Genomic DNA, 22500 nt, shown 5'->3' on the forward strand with positions numbered 1-22500 from the left:
CGGGCCGCCCACCTGCTGGAAAAAGGAAACCAGTTATAACATCTTACTTTACCTGCACCTCTTTAACATGCAGAGAATAAAATATAGAAATGAGGCCAAAGGGCAAGCGCTGGGACCTATGAGTTCATTCAACGCTGAAAAGGAAATTGACAGTAAGAAGGTTTAAAAAATGTAACAGGATGAAAACCTCGCAGTTGCACTTTGAAACAATTGTTTGAGAGGGTGGAAAGTCAGACGGAAGGAAGAGAATATGAACGGAGATACAGTAAAAAGAATGAAAGAGGTTGCAGCTAGAGGCCGAAGGGACGCCGCAAAGGCCCTTAAGTAATGCCTACAGTGTACCACGTGAGGTGAACTGACGACACTATCCCCCTACGTGTCTTTAATATACAAAGTGTGAAAAACAATGGTAAAATTAACACTTTTAGTAGAGGTGACAAATGACTGATAAAATCATTTCGCAGAGGTGTTGTGACTTGAAGATCAAAGTATTTATATCAGTGAGCTTTCAATGTTAATTTGGATTTGGACTGCTGTCAGAGACCCGCATACGACAGTTAGAATGTTAATGACCGTGTTTTTAACTATTGATCTGAAAACTCAGATTATTAAAAAACCTTAGTTATTCTTTCTTTTTCTGCTTTTTTCACAAAACAATGACTAATGCAGAAACTAAAATCGTTGCCTAGTTAGTCTGAAACTGAATTAGATCTGAATCTGCTTCTAAATTAACTAACCGGCTTCTTAATAAATGTTGTATTTAGTTTTCTGTAAAACAAAACTATTGTGCCGGCTTAGCCTGTCCGTCCGCACTTTATTCTGTCTGCACTTTCTCTGTCCGCCTAAGATCTTAAAACTACTGAGGCTAGAGGGCTGCAAATTGGTATGTTGATCATCCACCCTCCAATCATCAAACATACCAAATTGCAGCCCTTTAGCCTCAGCAGTTTTTATTTTATTTAAGGTTAAAGTTAGCCATAATCGTGCTTCTGGCAACGATATAGTATAAGGCCACCACCGGGCCGTGGTTAAAATTTCATGGGCCGCGGCTCATACAGCATTATACCAATACCACAGAAAGATAGATCTATTGTCGGTGACCTTGATTATACGCTGTACCAGCTGTACAGAAAACTCGATTGCGCAAAAGAAACTTCGGTACGTTTTTACTTATTATTATTATTCCTGTTCGTAACCTCCAGCGACAATATAACGCTACCCTAAACTTTACTCAGTCATTTCCTGCATACTTATAAACAGTGTTGCATACTTTGTCTTGCCTTTAATTGTCACGATTAAAAAAAAAAAGAAGGGCAGCACTTGCGAGGAGAAAAGAAGAAGGAAATGAAGGGAGGAGGAGGAGGAGGAGGACGAGGACGAAGATGCATTATTGAAGTGCCTGAAGTCTGAAGGTGCGACCAACTATCCGACAGACGCTTCAAGGAAAATAAGAATTCTATTCTGTCTGGAAATGTGAATGTGGCCAAGACGTTGGAAGGAAAATATATTTTGGCATTAAAGTACTTTCTTAATTTGAAAACTGCAAAAAAGGAATAGTTGTTGAAAGTAAAGATTGTAAACAAATCAAATTGTTAACTGTACGTACGAAGGTAAAAGTAACGCAGTTCTTCACTGCTGAAAGCACCTTTCGAAATAGGCAAGATTTTGTCTATAAGGCAAATGCTGAAAATGACGAGGAGTTTTTCCATCGAAAATTACCCTCTGAAGAGAATGACGTAACTATTGGAAACACTCACGATGGCAAATCAAGGAATAACCTGAAAATATATATTCTGAAGGAAAGGAATCAAAGAGAATCGAAGCAAAAGAATCGGAAAAAGAGTCCCACACAGGTTATGTTATTTATTCTGTTTCCTTTCCTTCAAATATATGGGATGAGCATACATCAAGATCTGAACTATCCTGATTAGCATTTATATATATATTTTTTTAGATGATTCCTTGATTTGTTATTGTAATGATTCCCATTTTCTTCATTAGGTTATTCAATGCCAGTTTTCAAATTGAGAAAAATATGCATTATTTTCCAAAATATACAACGAAGAACTTCCCTTGGTGCATACAAACATTTGTTTCCAATCTCTACTTTCAACAAATTCTTTGCCAGTTTTCAGATAGCATACAATCATTTAAAAAAAAAACTCAAATAAAGAGAAGATACTCCTCTAACTTGGAGAGTTTGCAACAGAAAGGGAGTTTCCGTGGACAGGAAGTCTCTGCCATAATATGTAGAACCAATTTCCACACTTATTACAGGCTACCAAGGAGCAAGAGCCCGTGCGAGCGCATAGTGCTGAGTTATAGGGTGGATGTGTCATGTCTCCTCTGACCTCCCAATCACCACCTACCCCGCTCCACCCGGGGCGGAGAAACAAGAGAAATCAATTACCTTCGAAAATGTAGAAGATATAGTCTCGAAATTAGCAACACAACAGGAATGTAATTCTCATAATGTTTAATTTGTGAGATTGTTACTGTCTTTTGTATAGTTCCCCCTTCGCAGTGCCCAAAAAGAAGACAAGGTTCGGTGAAGTTCTTTTACAATCGAGATTCATTTATAAAGTACATGTGAATGTCTTTAAAGTGTTCATTTTCTCAGAGGTTTTATGTAATCATTTTTCTTCAGGAAACTTTCAGACTGCCAGAGGCAGTCAGAATTAATTAATCATTTCTGCCGGGCAATACGAAATAGCTGGAAGACCAAAGAAAACAGACCGATAGAAAGTAGGTAACTCACAAACTTCCGTCATCTCATTTAGAGAGAAGAAACCCAAAGCTTTGTTTGGAGAGGAATTAATTTTTGCAGTAAAAAGTGAAGAAACGTTTTGAAGAGAATTGTGATTCATTTTATTATTCATCTCTTAATGTGTGTGTTAATTGCATCACTTTGTAAAGCCAATGGGCTACTTCCTACGCGCAAACCACATTGTCTCACATTTTGTGAAATAACTGGCAACCTCGTCCAGAAAAATTTGGTGGGAAATGACTTGGTGTGATTTTTTCCTTAGTGTTATCCTACAAGGTGAGTAACAGAAAGTGACAACGGCAACAGAGCTTCAAAAACTCGTCGAATTGGACCGGGAGATGGGCCTAAGAGATGAGTTGAAGCAGTCTGTGACTGATCAGAAAAATATAGCTCATGTAGGCTGACCAAAGAAAAGAGATGAAGGTAAGAGACAAAGAAAAGAAGTTGAAAATCTGGGAACACGAACTGTAAGTAATTTGACTCAAGGCTAAAGTTAATGCTACAGAGGAACAGGTGAGCAGCACTAGCATTCCTATCGTCACTACACAACCCATGTTGCCAAGGTTTGACGAAAAAAATGGCATGGTCACCTTTACTGAAAGATCTGGAGGTTTTCAAAGAACCAAGGTTGGGCTAGGGATGAGTAAGCTCTTGTCTAATAAAAAAAAAAAACTTTACTAAAGAGATATGAAATGACAGATGAGGGTTTTAGGAAAAAATTTGGGGAGAGTATTCTAGAAAAGAGTAAGACAACATATCACTTTGTAGTAAGGCTATAGAGATATTTTAATAGATTGAAATAGCTGAATGCAGCAAAGATTTTGGTGATTTAACTAATTTACTCATCATGGAACAGAATGTCAGCAAGTGTTTAACCAATATGGCACTATTCCTTAAGGAAAGAGTACCAAAAGACAGAGAAGGCGAAGCTTGTAAAGTAGTGCTTGGCAGCTCACAGGCTAAGTCTACTGGAGTACCAGAAGTCACTGAGGAAGTCTGGTGGGGGATAGCCAGAGACCCAAGGTCTACACAAACTGGGTTCTTGTTAAGGGTAAGGCCCAGCAGGTGTTCAAACAAAATGCAGCCAGTGCTATTGCAGAAAAAGAACCATGGGAGGTGACCACTGCCATGATTTATGAGGTTGTCCACCTTGCCCAGTTGGAGGACTACATTGAGTAGAACAGACTGAAGTTGGTGGATGGATCTGAACTACCTGTTGTGTTACGAGCATGCAGATCTGTGGCACAGAAGAGGTGCTGTAAATTACCAGTTAATCAAGGGTACGTAGGTAAGGAAGTGATTACTGTGCTATGATATACAGGTTGTACAAGTGCAGTTATACAAAAAATTTGGTAACTGAGAACCAAATGACTGATAAGATATGAGTCTGTGCACTCACTGACAGGAGTATCTGCAAATATCCAGTTGCAAAAATTTACAGAAAAATTCGGTATCATGAAGGAGAGTTAAATGCAATGTGCCTAGATAGCCCTATTCATGACCTTATTCTTGAAAATATTCCGGGCATAAAGGACCCTGAAGAAATTATCAAAGCTGAGGCTGAGATGGTCGAGAAAGCTGTAAGAACACACGACCAAAGGGCTGAACCAGAGGAAAGTGATGCAGAGCCACTCTTGGAGGAGGTTAGTGCAGAAACAGCAGTGATTGTGACTTGAGCTGAGTCCACTGAGAGAAACACAGCATCAAACCACTGGCAATAGCTTCTAGCATCCCAGATGTAGATGTAGGAGCTGAGCAGATGAAAGAAGCCCAGCAGAAAGATCCTAGCTTAACCAAGCAGTGGGCAAAACCGAGACTCATGCAGAGTCCGGAAAAGGGTCGAGAAACTTTTTATGACATAATATGTCATGTTCACCACATCAAGGTGGATGGAGAAGTGCAGCAAATCCTACTGCCAAAGATATATTAGGCACAAGTGATAAAGCAGGCCCATATGAGTCCTTTGTTGGCAGTCATCTTGGATCTGAGAAGACTGAAAACTTTCTAACCAGCAGTTTACATTGACCAGGAGTAGTTGCAGACAATACCAGGTTTTGCAGGTCTTTTGATGTTTACCAGGAGACTGCACTGAGGGGCTGTAACAGCGGGATGTCATAGGGAGGGATGCCTCTGATGAAGAGACATTCAATTGGGTGACTTTAGACCTAACTGTACTTATGTTGTCATTGTCAGAGAAAGGCAGTAGGTAGCGTACATCCTGATGGTGGCAGAGTTCGCAACAAGACGACCCAGAAGCAATAGCAATGGCACTTGTTGAAGTTTTCAGCAGGGTAGGATTCCCCAAAAAGATGCTCAGCAACTGAGGTACTCAATCTACTTCCAAAATGATGAAGGAGGTGTGCTGTCTGATGAGTACCAAGTAGCTTTATGACTCCATGTAATCCAAGATGCAACAGGTTGTGTGAAAGGATTAATGATGTGGTTAAATTTATGCTGAAGATATGCCAGGAAAGACTGAAGAATTACGAATGGTATCTACCAGCAATCCTTTTTACATTATAAGATGTACTGCAGTCAAGCACTAGATTTTCACCATTTGAGCTACTCTACGGAGGGACTGTGAGAGAATCAATGCAGATTTTCAATAAATTATGGATTAAATACTGCAAGAATGAAGTTTACAATGCCTACCAGTACGTGTTGAATCTGTGGAACTGACTTGAAGAGATCTTCCCAAGAAGATTAATTTTTATAAGAAATCGATCAAGATTAAAAGGCAATGGTCTAGGTCATTTAATTACATGATATATACAAGCAATAGTTATGACCTTTAAATGTCAAAAGTCACAGACACAGATTTCAGGCAGTGTAGATGCTTCACATCCAGCTAAATATTTGTACTATGCATTTGACGTATCAAAGCAATCCAGAAATACCAAATAAATATTTGTATTAATTTTGGTCCCTAAAGGTCAGTCTCAATTTTTCAGCATCTTGAATGCTGTATATCTGGTTCCTAATTTGCAGTATCCTTGATGTTCTGCGTGTTACGATAATTCCCATAAGGAAGTTTACTAAACAGACCTTCAAAAATTATGGTAAAAAATCCGCAATAAACAAGTTTACCATGTTTAAAATTCAAAGAAACAGCATTTCTGTAGTTTAAATGCTGTTACAGAAATTTTAACTAATTTAGCCTAGTTTGATCCTTGAAGGTCAAGGACAAAGAACACATCGGTAATTGAGCGCATGTGAGCTGGAAACTAGTAACAAGCTTATTCATTCTTTCTTTGTTTAAATATTCACCAGAAACTCCAATATTATGGAGAAAGTCAGCCTGTAAAGAGTGATAAGCTCATTCACTACTGATGACTCGTGACAAAGCATTCTATTTACCGAGTGCTGTTGTTTATCATCATAAGCCCTTCTCGATGAATCACCACCATAGTAAACCTGTTCATTCAGTTTTTCATAGTTTTTCTTGGAACAAGAAAATATAAATTTTCTGATATTACAGTGTCTGATTCAATTTCTTGATAGGATGCTGGACAGCAGTATTTTCAGACATCGTTTTAGTGGTACAACTACCCTCTAACATTTTACCGTAAATGTGCAACTTAAGCTAGACCTTTCTCATTTGCAGCAATGCAATTAACTTTAAAACAGGCATTAAAAGTGACAATAAACTCATAGACATTAGCCTTAACTGTGACAATATTCCTGTTTTATACTAAGATATGATGCAATACCAAAGACAAGTGTTCGCTCATGTAGTTGGAGATGACTAGTTATAAACTCAGGGAGGTACATGTGTCCCGGGCTGTTGATAGAGATAGCCACGACAACCAAAAAAGCACTACATACTAGTAAATCATGTTCTGCCATGGCTTAACGAGAAAAGCTGCATGTCCCAGTGGGCTTTGTTAATGAAACATAGTATGCACAAGGTGCACCCTAAAATGAAGTTACTATTAAAACTACTGGATAGTTATCTGAGAGGAGTGGCAGTAGCAAAGGCTGCGGCTACAATGATCCTAGGCTGTGATAGAGTGAAAGATGAGACGTGTATGGACTTCAAGCATTTCCAGCAACGTGCCTCTTGCTGAAAGCATGAATGTTCTGACTGGCTGGGTGAAATGATGATTACTTAAACTATTGTTGAAGACTAGAGTAATCGAAGTGTATAATGAAGCAAAGTAACTCAGAGAACAGCGTAAAACCAGTGAGTATCTGTTGAATATTTTTCTGCATCCTTTAACGTGTCAATGCATATTTACATACAAATAAGCAGATGAGTGCGCAGGTTCAATATAATCGTGTGACTGTGCGTGCATTATATACGCCATGGGATATTAAGCTATTTCACCATCACTCATTCTTCAAATGGGAAGCGTTTAATGAATACAGCCACGAAAGAGGCCTTTCTGAATTAAAAAGTGTTTTCCTTTATTCGGGCGATTGGTGACAAATGCATCCCATTTGAACAATAAACATGGATATGCGAGTTAAATAAGTACAAGAAAAATGGAAATTCATTACTCTGGAAAGTCTATACTGAAAGAAAGGAAAGGCTCTTAAATGATGTGTAGAAGAGAAAGAGAGGATACTAAAACAAACAACGATAATTCAAAAGCTAGAAGTCTATCGAAGTGCTGTTTATGAAGGCATGAACGCCACCAGTCAAGAACGTATCAATACAGCTGTGCTTAGTGTGCAGTTTCTGGCATCGTGAGTTTTAAAGCTCTCTGGTTGTTGACTTACTACTATAACATAATTCAATATCAGCGCTGAAGAGAGGCTGTTTGTCACTGTTGGAGTCGATATGGCCTGTAGAAAAGACAAGGGTAAGTGACGCGGGAAACATGTAATGTGATGAGAACAATTTGTCAAGACTACTTTGAATTTGTTCAACTGTTATTCTTCGACTGACTTTTCATTTGTAACTTCAGATTCCATTTTATTATTAAAGCCTTCCTCCCTGTGCCTCAGTTATAGTACTGTAACAACCGTTACTTCGTCTTTTAGTATTCGGATTCGATAGTAAGTTCTAAAAACTTTAATCATCTAGTTTGCCTGATGGATGAGTTGATGCATATAATGACGAATACTGAGAAACCCCAATAATCACCAGCTTGACCATCGCAATTCAGTTATAGGTGAAGTTAAGTAGTGAGTAGCAATTGAAGTCTACTTCCGTTTTCGATTTAAGCAGTTCTCTAAATGAGTCATCTTTATTTGCTTGGCTAAACTATTAGAAAATTCCGTACAAAAATAAAGATACATAGTTTATGTTTTAAACATTTAATGAAATACAGAATAAAGGTAATCTATTTCATCATAAATAAGGTTTCCCTGTCTACGTGTCTTACATTTATAAATCTGAGACCGTCAAAAATAACAGTTATTTCGTAGAGAATATAATCTTTTAACATACAGTAAATCACAGGCATTATTATTAAAGCCTACCTTTTCAACAGACAGAAATGTGGTATGATTTGATAGACAGTCTTTGAAATAATAGTTTTCAAAGCTTGTTTGAATTCTTAACTGACTCAAGGTTCTTTATTGCTGGCTTTAACAACAAAAAAAGAGCTGTAATGACACAGATGTGGAATTCTTCATACTCGTTCTGCTGTATAGGCAATTCAAACAACCCAGTAATACCACTTGTTCCTTTTTTCTTTTCAAGGTTTTACATCAGGTTACAGCTGATCCACATGACTTTTTCAAGGTGAACCCCAACCTTCTTGAATTAAAGACTCAGTTGTTTCGCCAGGCCCATTTTAAGGAGCCAAGAAATTTAACTGCTATATTGGTTCCTCTGAGAACATGGTTATACTGATAATTTTTTACAGAGTTCGGATTTTGCTGATCTGTAGGAATTACATTTACTAATGTTCAAAAGTAAAGGAAACTCTTATCATCGGACTAAGTGTGCTTTACTAAAAAAAAAAAAATGGTTTGGTTTCAGCTTGTTAACTGTTGGGGTGGCAAAATATGAGTCCCGCAAGGCTCCAGAATCAACTTTGCTCTTTTGGTCACTAGCAGTAGCCAGTCCTACAAGTGTCGTGAACCAGCAGGACTTCGGTATGATATCACTAACAGAATTCTTCATTACTTGGAACCAACGGGACTTCTTGTTAGGTTGCTGTCAGGTATCCTACAAACACCTACAACTTGTAGGACTCCGATGCTAGGTTACCACAGCAGTCCCAGAAGCATCCGGAGCCGATAGGACTTCGTTATTAAGTCACAACTGGTAGTTCTAGAAGTTAATGGAACCACCACGACTTTTGACATTTTAATTACTCATATAGAAGCCTTACAAGGCAGAAGAGCCAGCATCCGCATAGCGTTAAAAGGGTCTTTGTTCCTTCAGCACGCCACGGCTGTGCAACTCGGGTAGCCTGGGTCTCTCCTGAGTGGTGGACGCTCCTCGTGGAAAGAGGTCTCCTGACAGCGCTCTCCTGCAATGGTTCAATTCATAAATCAGAATGTCAATATAGTATTACTTTCCAACTGATTTGTCTCATTATCATATTTTACAAATATGTATGTGTTTTATGGCTGAAGCCCTCCTCAACTTGAGGCAAAATAAATTCATCTTAAATTTTCAAGACTTCTACCTGAGTAAATCTTCGCATCATGGAATTTCAAAGTTACTTTAAAAGGGCATGATATTGGGGTTATATGCAAATATATATACATTTTCTCCATTCCACACAGATATATAACCACACCTAAAAAGCTCATGCTTACCTGTGGAGAAACGGCAAAAGAGATGGACAGGACATTAACACTTCCACAGATCACAGTGACGCCACCGGATTTCTATCAATTAAAGAGGGGACTGCAGCAAAATGCAGTGTTTCATGCAGCTGTAGACATGCAGTTGGAGTTCCACTATAGGACATCCAGACATCCATCCACTTATTGGCATCCACAAGAGGACATCCAAAAACATCCAGTTTCTGTCACCTTACCGTTATGAAAAAAAATGTTGTCGATGTTTTAGAGCACCTCGCTATGGAACGACACAACATGGCGGCATAGCCGTTGAATTGTTTTCTTTTCCTCTCTTCGTTTCACGTAGCATATGTTTTTAACGGCCATTTAAGCCGTGAGGCCTTCGTTTTGCATGTCCAATTCCATTCTCCATTCCACTAAAAGTTGCTAATAGCATGCATGCAGCGACAAAAAGCACGAAAATATTCACATTCGACATCCTGTATGGTATTGCTTAGTTTTCTCTCTGGAATGTTCTCGTAAGTGTCTTTCCTGTTTCACAGTCTGTTTATATCGTAAATTTAAGCCTGGCGACAGTGGTGTTTTCTGTTATATGAACGATTTTGTCGATGTACGCTTCTCTCCCACCTGTTTTAATAATCTTGGTCGCTTTTAATATAATAATGTTTGTCTTACATTATTACGAGCTTCTTGCCCGGCTAAAATTGACGTGTAATGTATGGGTTATTTCATGCACGTGCGTACACTGGAAAGTTTGTTGGTATACGGATCAAGAAAAATTGAAAATTGCCCTTACTCCTGTCTTAAAAAGACTACAGCATTTTCTCAATGCTCAAAATATTTTTGTTAAGATAATCTGGTACTAATTAATATTTATTACTTCATATGCATAACTATCAAAGCCATTATCCTTGAATCAAATAAACCAGTTAATTAACTGTAGACCCATTTAGAAAAACTTGCAATAAATTCAGTATATCTTCATAACCTATCTGACTTCAACTGTAACATTTTATTACAGTGCTACTGGTAGTATGTGGAACTGAAATTGCATTACTCAGCCGTTGGACAAGAGCAGTTATCTAAAGATGACTTTCATTACTCGCGGTGTCGATTCATATAGAATCATACAGAACACCTTCCTGGGTGAAGAATGACTGCTCACGCATGATCCAATGTCCTCGCTGTTGTGATTTTCCTCCTCATGCACACCACCAACTAAAATAACAATGACTCGTATTTAAACTGACTTAGTACATGAAACATCCCAAGGCAACATTTGAAAGATAAAAACATTTGAACATTCAGATAATGAACATCGAAGAACTAAAAAAAAAAAAAAAACTAAAATTACACTACCCATTGACACACTGGTACTAGTCAAGAAAAAGAGTTACTTGTTATACAACAAAAACACTTGATCTTCTTTGACTGTGAGATCGTTTGGGGAAATGGAATTAAATTCCTCTACACTGAAACTTTATTACAAGAACAATGTTGATTTAGAAGTATATAAGAACTGAGAAATGACGCGGATTAGAACTTCCCTCATGGTGGAATTTTACTATTAACATGATCATAGTAATCAGGAGATGGTGCATATGTACAATTTTTTTATATATAAATACAGATGATATACTATACTATCTAGCTTCATTTGTTACGTATAATTGGTTTATAATTCGCTATTCTATATGTACAGCATATACATGTATAACAAAATTGTACTTCCACAATGGTCGCGTTGATGAAGAATTCCACAGATTCTCACATGAAAATAAGAGGAGATACCAAGACTTTTGACTGTTGTTACAGTCATCTTCAGGGTACATTATAATAAAAGTCGAAAGTCTCGGTATTTGTTTCTTTTATTTTCATGTGAGAATCCTTTGTGTATAACAATGCACTAATATATGTATACAGTTGATTACGAGTCTTTATCGCCGAAACGCATGATCAAGAGCACAGTAGTTATAAGAAACGTTATTCGTACTTGTGTCAGTTAAACCGAGGTCCTTTCGTTCGCGTCAATACATGTTATAAGTGAAGAGCTCTCGTGAATCCCATAGTACCCAGTTAAAATGATACAGCCTTTGTACTTTGGAACAAAGTAACCTTGCAGTTCTTCCTGACCATTGGCAGCTTTCCTCCAATGCCCACAGGGTTCTCTCTGGCCTTTGCTCTTATCCGCCGTGAGACAGATCAACGACCTCCTTCAGGGTTGAGACCACTATTTCCCCTTCCCTTCTCCCATGATTTCTACAGTCCTGGTGAGATATGGGCCATGGGCTGCTCATTCTCTTGTCAACACTGAATCAAAATCGTCAACAAGAAAAACAAGTCAGTTTTCTCCTCTGTTCTTCTTTACTACTGAGCTTTATTTTCTCCTTTTCCCTACTTCCATCCATGCCATCCTTCTCTCTCTCTCTATCTCTATCTCTCTCTCTCTCTCTCTCTCTCTCTCTGTCTCTCTCAAATAAGCGGCTCTACCCATTTCAAGATTCTATAGCTTTCCTTACAAGTGACTGGTTAGCAGTCAAAATGAATAAATCTGAAACTCTTCTAATATCTCTGAGAAGGGTATTCTGTCATTTTCTTTCAGGGTAGACCAGTCTATTTCCACTTCTTCGAAGGGAGCTGATCTCGATAAAGGCAACTGGTAGACAGTGCTGTCAGCCACTGCATAAAGTAATGATGCGTTGGTCGGTGTTCATTTATTTCATGAACCTCGTTCGACAGATTACAAAGAATCGAAATATACCGGTAAAAATAAAGCATGCTTTAGTTGCAATAATGCTTACCCTTGCAATATATTGGTAGTTAAAAATAGACGAAGATGAAAAAGAAGAAAGAATTCCCATGCAAAATTCCAGTCCCACTGTCTGCCATCCGGAACTGGAATATCCATTTTTCAGCTCCTGAGAGCGCATCAAATATCGTAAGATTCTTAAAATATTGTTCACAAAATATTAGAAAATCCCAAGAAGGTTATGTGCATTTCTTAGTGTCGAGTCTTGAATCTCGTGGCCTTGTGGCATCTCGAAATTACTAAGAATACCGAAACACCTCAGTAGCAACAGTGCCAGTTAGAAAGAATGGAACTGGAGATGTAGATTCGAATAACGTTCACATCATGTTAGGACTTTGGCATTCCCCTTCGGCTTCTGTTTTCCAGGATTCGTATGATCTATCTCCCTCTGAGAGGAAGCTTGAGTGTCGCTTCCGTCGTGCTTAACCCCCATCATCCTCTCTCTCTCTCTCTCTCTCTCTCTCTCTCTCTCTCTCTCTCTCTCTCTCTCTCTCTCTCTCTCTCTCGCTGAAAAAAAGGGCATCCCATCCCACTGGCCTGCTAAAAACAAAATTATAGGCCCTGGGAAGAAGTCAATTATTGACTAATTGCATTTCGCAATTTTTTCTGTCAGCCTTTCATGATTATTATTATTATTATTATTATTATTATTATTATTATTATTATTATTATTATTATGATTCTAAGTAGTAGTAGTAGTAGTAGTAGAAGTAGTAGAAGTAGTAGTAGTATATGGGTAAAGACCTTCACGTAAGCGAATTTCGTTGAATAAGTTAACTACACAGCAAGCATTTTCTTGTAATTATCTTTTTCTGTTTATCTAATGATTTGCTTCTCCTCATATCATAAAACAAATAGAAAGCAAAAGTACAAGCAAAACGTTTGCTATGTAGATATATTACTCAACGATATTATTATTATTATTATTATTATTATTATTATTATTATTTTTGCTATCACAGTCATCCTATCCGACTGGGTGGTTTTTATAGCGCGGGATTCCTAGTTGCATCCTGCCTCCTTAGGAGTCCATCACTTCTCACTATGTGTGCTGTTTCTAGTAGCACACTTTTCTGCATGAGTCCTGCAGCTACTTCGGCATCTAGTTTTTCCAGATTCCTTCTCAGGGATCTTGGGATCGTGCCTAGTGTTCCTATGATTTTATGGGTATATATAATTTCCAGTGGCATATTCCATATCCTTCTTATTTCGATTTTCAGGTCTTGTTACTTATAAATTTTTTCTCTTTCTTTCTCATATACTCTGGTGTCCCATGGTATTGCGACATCACTGAGTGATACTTTCTTCTTGATTCTGTCAATCAATGTCACGTCTGGTCTATTGGCACGTATCACCCTATCTGTTCTGATACCATAGTCCCAGAGGATCTTTGCCCAGAGGATCGTTTTCTATCACTCCCTCAGGTTGGTGTCGTACCACTTATTACTGCAAGCTAGCAGGTGTTTCTTGCACAGGCTCCAGTGGAGGGCTTTTGCTACTGAATCATGCCTCTGTTTTGTACTGGTTTTGTGCAAGCGCCGGACATTCGCTTGCTATGTGGTTTATGGTCTCGTCTTTCATACTGCACTTCCTGCATGTGGGTGAGATGTTATTTCCATCTATTGTTCTTTGGACATATCTGGTTCTTAGGGCCTGATCTTGTGCCACTGTTAGCATTCCTTCTGTTTCTCTCTTGAGTTCTCCCCTCAGTAGCCATTGCCATGTTTCATCGCTGGCCAGTTCTTTTGTCTGTCTCATGTAGTGTCCGTGCATTGGTTTGTTGTGCCATTCCTCTTCTGTTTTTCATTCTCCTGTCTCTGATATATTTCTGGGTCTTCGTCTACTTTTATCAGTCCTTCTTCCCACGCACTCCTTAGCCACTCGTCTTCACTGGTTTTCAAATATTGCCCCAGTGTTCTGCTCTCGATGCTGACGCAGTCTTCTATGCCTAGTAGCCCTCTCCCCCATTCCTTTCGTGCTTTGTATAGTCTGTCTGTATTTGCTCTTGGGTGTAGTGCTTTGTGTACTGTCATGTGTTTTCTAGTTTTCTGGTCTATGCTGCGGAGTTCAGCCTTCGTCCACTCCACTACTGCGCTGTATCTGATTGCTGGTACTGCCCATGTGTTTATGGCTTTCGTCATGTTTCCGGCGTTGAGTTTTGACTTGAGCATCGCCTTAAGTCTCTGCATATATTCTTTCTTGGTCGTGTCCTTCACCTCTTGGTGTTTTATATCCTCTCCATCTGTTATTCCTAGGTATTTGTATCCTGTCTCATCTATGTGTTTGATGCTATTCCCGTCTGGTAGTTTTACCCCTTCAGTCCTTTATTATTATTATTATTATTATTATTATTATTATTATTATTATTATTATTATTATTATTATTATTATTATTATTATTAATTTCGTTGGAATTGCTGTTAGCTGTCGTTGTTGTAAAATTATCATATTCATTGTCTTTTTTTTTAGCATTAACCCATGTGTCTGCCAGTATCATTATAACAAAGAACAACAGCAGCAGTAGAAGTATAATTATTCTTATTGCTTAATAAAAGACTTGCCAATGACATTAACTGTTTTATTTAACACCACTACCGATAGGAGTATCGTTATCAGTGATGAAACTATTATTATTATTATTATTATTATTATTATTATTATTATTATTATTATTATTATTAATGGTAAAGAAATCCGCAATGGTGTAAGTGTAAATATTGTATACATTAAAAAATATATACAAAACGAGAGCTTTCGCGAACCTGCTCGACTCTCCTCAATCGAGCAGGTTCTCGAAAACTCTGGTTTTCTATATATTTTTAATATATATTTACACTTGCACCATTGTGGATGTCTTCACCATTTTAGTGACTCTAGCGATTATGAAATTTTTATGGATTATTATCATTGTTATTATTATCATGAAAGTGAAATTAAGCGCACTGGCTCTTGCATTACAGCATCATTCACTACGGAAATTGCATAACACAAATGACAATCCGTCGCTCAGTGAGTAATTCTGATGTTGTTTAGGCGACGATCAGGTCCAGTGAAAATGTAGGGACTCCTTGAGGGAGCCTGACATTTCTGTGGAAATGTTGTGAGAAATTCTACTGGTTGTGACAACGGTGAGCCCGCTGGTCTTATCCATGTGATGTATATATGATTTTAGAGATATAGAACATTGAAGTTGCACATGCAGGATTCCTATACATAGCTCAGAGAAGCTAACACACCCTTCGTGACCTTGGAAAGGAAAAACAAATTCCTCAAATGCATTAGCATCTAGGATAAAAGAAAATTTAAGAGCAGAATCATCCACTAATTACGATCGTTTTAACCGATGGAATCATTCAACTGCGGAAGAAAAGAAGAGGAAGAAAACGTAGACCAAGGCCTGGTCAAGAACAATTGAACAAATATTCCACTTGAGCGAATAAAAAGTAAACACTGAAAACTGGCAGAATCTACTTGATGGGCCTAAATCATATCCATGACGACCCCGTTTTCTTCCTCCTCTCATATCCGCACAAACCGTAAAAATCCAAGGACAACGAAATCACGAACTGACCTGGCCTGAGGCGCATCTGTATTGGTTCCTCCCCGGTCAGGACGTGATTTTCGGATGCTTGCTCTCGTGCTCTGATGGCGGCTCGCTCTTGGAGTTTCAGTTTTAGGAGACGGATCTTCTCTTCTTTCTGGAGTATACAGGGAAATTGGGACATTCGTTTTAGAGGGAAAGAAACGTAACTCCAATTTCGGTTTGCGGGTGGAACCTGTTCATTTAATTCATGTACTATCTAAGTTACATCAAGGCCTATTGGAGGGACAGGCAGTAACGAAGTCACAATCAAACCACGTTAGCCTATGTAATATTAATATATTCTTTTCATGAGATTTCTTGTAAAGGTAGCATACTAATGATGATCAGGGCTACGATTAACCACAAGGATAACCTACGTAGATCAGTCTAAACATATGCTTAACGTTTTATCACTGTTATACTGGGAACACCATTTAATTCACATTTCATTGAGAGTTCTGTGGACCTACTGGAAAAATCAGTAATCCTATTCAATATACATTTATTTCGTTCTGATGTGTGCTCATTTGTTTGACAAAATTCCCCGTCGACAATGTGATCCCTTTATTTACTGATGAAATGAAATCGCAATCAGCCAATGCTGCCGTAGAAAATCTTTGCATCAATAAAGAAAATTTTGCTAAAAGACAGACAATTGGGAAAGGCCCAGGGTAGTCCATTACCCCCATTGCTCTCCAGCCTGTAAGTTTTATAAAAAGAAACACTGGAACTACCTTAGATGGTCTCGGTTACATACGCGGATGATATTAAGCACCATCCCGGTAGACTCTGATGTTACTCTCATTTTACATTTAGTGAATGACCAGGCTCCATCTGTAACATTCAATTAGGAAACAGAACACAACACGAGTCAATCATTCCTTCCTATATTACTAGAGATAATTCCAATATTAGATATATATTCAGAAAACAAACTAATGACCTGTCAATGCACATTATAAGGAGGCCATAGTTTTCAAATTAAATGGTCAACACCGTCCCTGATTATCATATGATATTTAGAATTGCCATGCCGAAGTATTCATAAGAAGAATTCAGCACAACGAGTGAGATAAAAACAAAATGTTTCTTAACCAGGAGTTCTAAACAGGTATCCAAAAAATAGCGAAAAACGGCTTTTAACAGTAATACCGGTAAAACCATATACAATTCTCAAACATGACATGCCGTCAAGATCTTCCTGGTTTTGAAATTAATTTAAGCTTTATAAGGGCGTTCGATCTTACTTGCGTGATCACAGTTAAAGTCAGTTAATAAACTTGATTCACTATAGTCCACTAACTAACTAAAAATTATGAAGTTCATTGTTAAAATACACTCTGGCCAAATATGCAAAGGTATTCTAACAAGTTTATGACAACGTAAATTATCTGTAAGAACAGGACGAACATAAGGTGCTTTGTTTTGGCAATTACAAGACTATTCACGCAAAATTTATATGGGTTAGAATCATTCATTGTTTCCGAAAGGCATTAGCATTAGGATATATGTTTTAGTGTACAGTAATCCAACCGGTAAAAGGAAATAATATTCTGTATATTTTGGTGCTAGACGGTTATCTAAAACATTACTTACCACCTCAATGAAAAGATTGTAGCAAACTTATATATTAATAGTAAATGAAAAGGTGGAACAAGTATTTCACATCACCTTCCTTCAGAGCTCAAATGTAATGGATATTCAAAATTAACGGCAATGCTTTTCGTAACACACGAATGAGTCCGCGCTCACGACACTCATGTGAATTTACCTCTGCTATCAGACGCTGCATATCTTCGTTTTCCTGCATGAGTTTCTGATAACGTTCTTCCTCTTCTTTGCTTGGGGCACTGTCACCTGTAGACTCCACGCGTTCTCCGGGATGGCGAACAACTTCCACGATCTGCATGGAATATATAACAAGTATTAATGTAGAATGCATGAGTGAGAGTTTGCAGCTACTAAAGGAAGAATTCATATACCAAGATTCGCTGGAATGGTTGTCACTTATAGTGCAGTGTCAAGTTAGTGTTTCCTACAACAAACGACAGGATTCTCTCTTCTCTCTCTCTCTCTCTCTCTCTCTCTCTCTCTCTCTCTCTCTCTCTCTCTCCTTTTGACAAACACCTTACCTTTGGGACAAAGACAAGGGCCATGGACAGGAAGCAACAGAAGATGATGGCCAATGAAACAAAAGCGAACGCAGCGTCTTGTTGAGCCGAGATGACCAGGGTTACAGGTGCTGTGATCAGGCACAACACTACCACATTATAGATGCTCATTCCAACCTAAAGAAAAAATACGGAGTATACAGTTTCTTCTGTTTTATATGTCTTTCGATCCTTAATATATGAAACGGAGAAATCCTAAATTAGAATTCTGACAAATCTGTTTGGTGCAAAGCACTTGCAGTCAGCTGAGACAAGCATAACCGACTTCTCTTGACAGACACCAAAAGGCTTGTCACTTTTCTACTAATCAAGTACTCTAATTCACTGTCAATGAAGTTTAGCAGGCAGAATCTTTCTTTGAATCTTAAATGGTGCTGAATTATTTTCAAATACTATAATAAAGATGTTTGATAGCAGTATTCATACAATTTGTCAAAAACATTTGTCCCTTAAATTTCACCTCGGACTAGATTTGTTTTAGACACTATTTTAGGGAATGCATAGCAAGGCAAAGGAAAAATATTCTTATGGATAATAAATGACCTGATATATATATATATATATATATATATATATATATATATATATATATATATATATATATATATATATATATCAGATCATTTATCCATAAAAATATTTTTCCTTTGCCTTGCTATGCATTTCCTAAAATAGTGTCTATGTGTGTGTGTGCGTGCACATATCCAGTTGGTACTCTATAGTAATCTATATATCTACGTTTTAAATGATGAATCTTGACCATTCACTTACCAGCCTGGAATCGTTGATTTGCTTAAGCTTAACGCTGCGAGTTTCATAAGCCAGGAAAAGCCCGAAAATCAACAGGAGGCCCTTGTATCCATAAAGAAGACCTGGGATCAAAATATTCCAAAAGGTAAATTATGTTTTATTGTATATAACTTTCCTTCTTGAAGAGCTGCAACACACATTTCTGCTAGTTTATTCACTCAATGCGTATAGTGCACTGAAAAATCTCAGGTCTATTCCAGACTGCTCAGGTAAAATAAAGTCTCACTGAAAGTTACTGAATCATCCGAGAATGTGAAACTTCTGATGGAAGTCAATTTTCAAGCAAATATTAGCAACTGCGCCAAATGGCTTGGATTGTAAATATTCTTACCTAGCCAGAGGGTATTATGTTTACTCTCACAGTGTTCCAGTTCAGGTTTGATCTTGATGTCCTCCACGGTGTCCTTCGGTACCTCCAGGGGGAACACTTCGAGGGTCCTCTGCAAGGGGTCCACTCCCTGCCACACGCTGAGAACTATGATGTCCACGACAACGAAACTTCCCACCATGACGTAGAGTTTCCAGGGCTCAACACGCTTAGTAAAGAGCAACTATGTTATTGAATCTGCTTCGTGTCAGTCGAATTTTATGGTATTTCTTATGTTTTCATGGAATTTCAATGTCTGTGTGGGCTCTAAGCGTGCGGTGCACTACTGAACATATTTGGGATTGTGGTGATAATGATTGTGTTGACAACAGGTAGGGAGGTAACATAAATAGTGACGATACAAAGTAACAAAGTCTAAAAGTATGAGGAAAACTCGTGACCTCAGTAGGTAAGACAAACCAGTCGCTTGTGGTAGGCGAAAGGAAAACGGAGGACCTTCTTAATTTAATCTGCAACCGGTAAGAGGAAGAGCATGAGACAATAATGAAGGGAGTATATATCACCAAGGGATATATATAGAAGTCTTAATCATAAATCTAAGTAACCCTACCTTCCGTACCTTGTTTTCGATCTTGGTTTTGGTCGTGAGTCTGTGCACGCGCCAAATCTTCGAAAACATGGCACCGTAGGCCAGAGTGAACCCGAGTGACAGACACCAGGCTCGGAGTCCGCAAATGGCGGGAAATTGCTCCTCGCTCACGAACTGACCATCGAGTCCCAGGAGAACTATGGAGCTCAGGCACACGATGATGCCCACCAGAGTGATGTTATTACAGGCAGGGTGGGCGAGATGGATGGATCTTAGGAGATTGAAAAAAAGAGTTACACTTATGCGCCAGTGACGCCGTTGATATTAAGAATTTGGTGATTTTCCTTGCACACTGGTTATTCCAGAGCCTTTGTCGATACCATTTTTTATAAAGCAACCTGGAATAACAGTGATTTTTTCAAGACGTCACAGAGATGACAGGTACAGTACTGAGACATAGATTTTAGACTGTTTCCAGGTTGATAGCTCTTATCTGCAACAGAACCCTTATGGTAGTTTTGAGACTAAGTGACACATTTTTTTTTTATTAAATGCAAAATTTCTTTTTGTCACAAAAAATAAACTGAAAAAAAAAAGCTTTAATGGTTTAGGAGAATATCAGACGAGATTTTCAAAAATCAGCTAAAACTCTCTAGGAGAGCCAGAAGAAAGAAGGTAAGTTTCACAGAACAAGACAGATTTGTTTACCTGAAGAATATTTTTCGTATGGTTTTATCTTTATCTAAATGAGCACATCATAATATTCTGAGATCAGTGACAATAACTTCCATTTATAAGCTTTAGACGAAAAAATAAATAAAATGAATGATCAACAACTACTCTGTTCCCAGAATAAAAACAAATACTTGTTGTCATACCTTCGGTGCCTGTGAATGAAGGTGAATATGAGCAGAAAGAGGGCCCATATGGTTCCAACAGCGCTTATAGTGCACATGCTTATGAAGAGTCCCAGTGATACAGTGCGCAGCTGGCGTCTGACTATGGTGCGGTCTTGAGGGACCTTCCCGGCTGCGGGGAATAAATACGTTCATTAATTTACGTTCAGAATTTTGTCGTCTTTAGTTTGCGTTCCAATAATGCACTTCTTAGTGCATGATCTTGTGTTGTTTTCATCCTTTTTTTTTTATAGTTCGTTTTTCCCATTTCGAATTGAGTTCGTGTGAAACAAGTGAAAAATGCGCAGAAGTTTCTTCGCCGCAATCGAGTTTTCTGTACATCGTATAATCAAGGACACCGAAAATAGATCTATCTTTCGGTGGTCTCGGTATAATGCTGCATGAGCCGCGGCCCCCCATGAAACTTTAACCACGGCCCGGTGGTGGTCTGGCCAGACGCACGATTCGGCTAACTTTAACCTTAAATAAAAATAAAAACTACTGATGCTAGAGGGCAGCAATTTGGTATGTTTGATGATTGGAGGGTGGATGATCAACATACCAATTAGCAGCCCTCTAGCCTCAGTAGTTTTTAAGATCTTAGAGCGGACAGAAAAACGTGCGGACGTTCAAACAAAGCCTACACAATAGTTTCTTTTTCAGGAAACTAAAAATCCGATGGTATCTTTAACTAATATTGCATTTTTAAGGACTTCAGAATTTTTTTACAGTGAAAGGAACATTCAGATTTTCTTGAAACCATACGCTTAGCTTGGAAGACCTATCATCATTGCTATTGGCAGAAATTGCCTGTTAGAATACATAGACTATCTTTTTGTTAAGTATGACTACCATTGTGCATTGGAAGGATTTCTTGTGAAGAACTAAAAGTGGCGAGATTTCGTCCCCCCGAAAAGAAAGCCTTTAATAAATTGTTTTAAATCCTGTTTTTATCTTTGAATAATAAACTCAAAATTAAAATACTTCGGATAAACAATATTCAAACCCTGAATTAGAATTGCATGTAATTATACCACAATATGAATCAGATACTACTACTACTACTACTACTACTACTACTACTACTAATAATAATAATAATAATAATAATAATAATAATAATAATAATAATAATATTATTATTATTATTATTATTATTATTATTATTATTATTATTATTATTTGTTTTTGTTATTTCGTAGTTGCCTTACCGATCCATTGCTCCTTATTGAACCAAGTCAGGTTATCCGTCTGAACGTCGAAATAGCCCAGCTTGACGTATCGACCCTCGACCATCTGTTCGACCTGCGTCCAGGCGATTCTGTCACCGTCGGTGCTAAAAGCCACTCGACCCTGAGGACAAGTTTACCGTCTTTCAGGAAGGCGAAGTGATATAGTTGGAATAAGGCAAAAATCTTTCTTGACCATAGGAAACAAGACGTTTTAAGAAGTGGATTAAGAAATACTTATGATGACAAACAAATGTGTAAACGAGCTTGAAAACTCTTCTGTTTTTATTCACAGAAACTAAGTCGCGTATTCAAATAGACTAAGATCGAGTGATTTAAGCCAAACAGGTTTGAGAAGATATACCGTAGAATGCCAAGTACATGTCGACCTGGCATACAAGTCGATCTCAAGATTTTTAGCTCAAAATTCTAAGTTAGTCCTTCACCTGCCGTATAGGTCGACCCCCCAACATACGGTAGGCTATAACAGTGGACCAAAGCCTAGACGTAAAATGAAGTGTTTATAGTCAGTGTATCAGCTGTTGGAAACAACGTGTGCTATAGCTTTAATAGAAAACTGAATTTGTTTTACAATTTCTTTATCTTTTAT

General features: G+C 38.1%; 1 protein-coding gene across 9 annotated transcripts in view; it reads right to left on the reverse strand.

Moving 5' to 3' along the window:
• GABA-B-R1 (gamma-aminobutyric acid type B receptor subunit 1) overlaps positions 1 to 22500 on the reverse strand; it is a 40784-nt gene that overhangs the window by 641 nt on the left and 17643 nt on the right. Inside the window, exons 10-19 of one of the 9 annotated variants that reach the window (XM_067111275.1) lie at positions 21873 to 22014; positions 20644 to 20794; positions 19796 to 20036; positions 19180 to 19384; positions 18810 to 18910; positions 18000 to 18155; positions 17639 to 17770; positions 15856 to 15982; positions 7490 to 7555; positions 1 to 15 (exon numbers count right to left, since the gene is read on the reverse strand). The exon at positions 1 to 15 is cut by the window's left edge and continues 239 nt beyond it. In XM_067111275.1, coding sequence (XP_066967376.1) covers positions 1 to 15; positions 7490 to 7555; positions 15856 to 15982; positions 17639 to 17770; positions 18000 to 18155; positions 18810 to 18910; positions 19180 to 19384; positions 19796 to 20036; positions 20644 to 20794; positions 21873 to 22014 — 1336 coding nt within the window. Of the gene's footprint in view, positions 16 to 7489; positions 7556 to 8013; positions 9196 to 15855; positions 15983 to 17638; positions 17771 to 17999; positions 18156 to 18809; positions 18911 to 19179; positions 19385 to 19786; positions 20037 to 20643; positions 20795 to 21872; positions 22015 to 22500 lie in introns of those variants that run through there. The other 8 variants (XM_067111274.1, XM_067111280.1, XM_067111281.1 and 5 more) reach the window with 8 other exon arrangements.

This window comes from Macrobrachium rosenbergii, chromosome 11 (genome assembly GCF_040412425.1).
Source record: "Macrobrachium rosenbergii isolate ZJJX-2024 chromosome 11, ASM4041242v1, whole genome shotgun sequence".
In the NCBI taxonomy this organism is placed as follows: Eukaryota; Metazoa; Arthropoda; class Malacostraca; order Decapoda; family Palaemonidae; genus Macrobrachium; species Macrobrachium rosenbergii.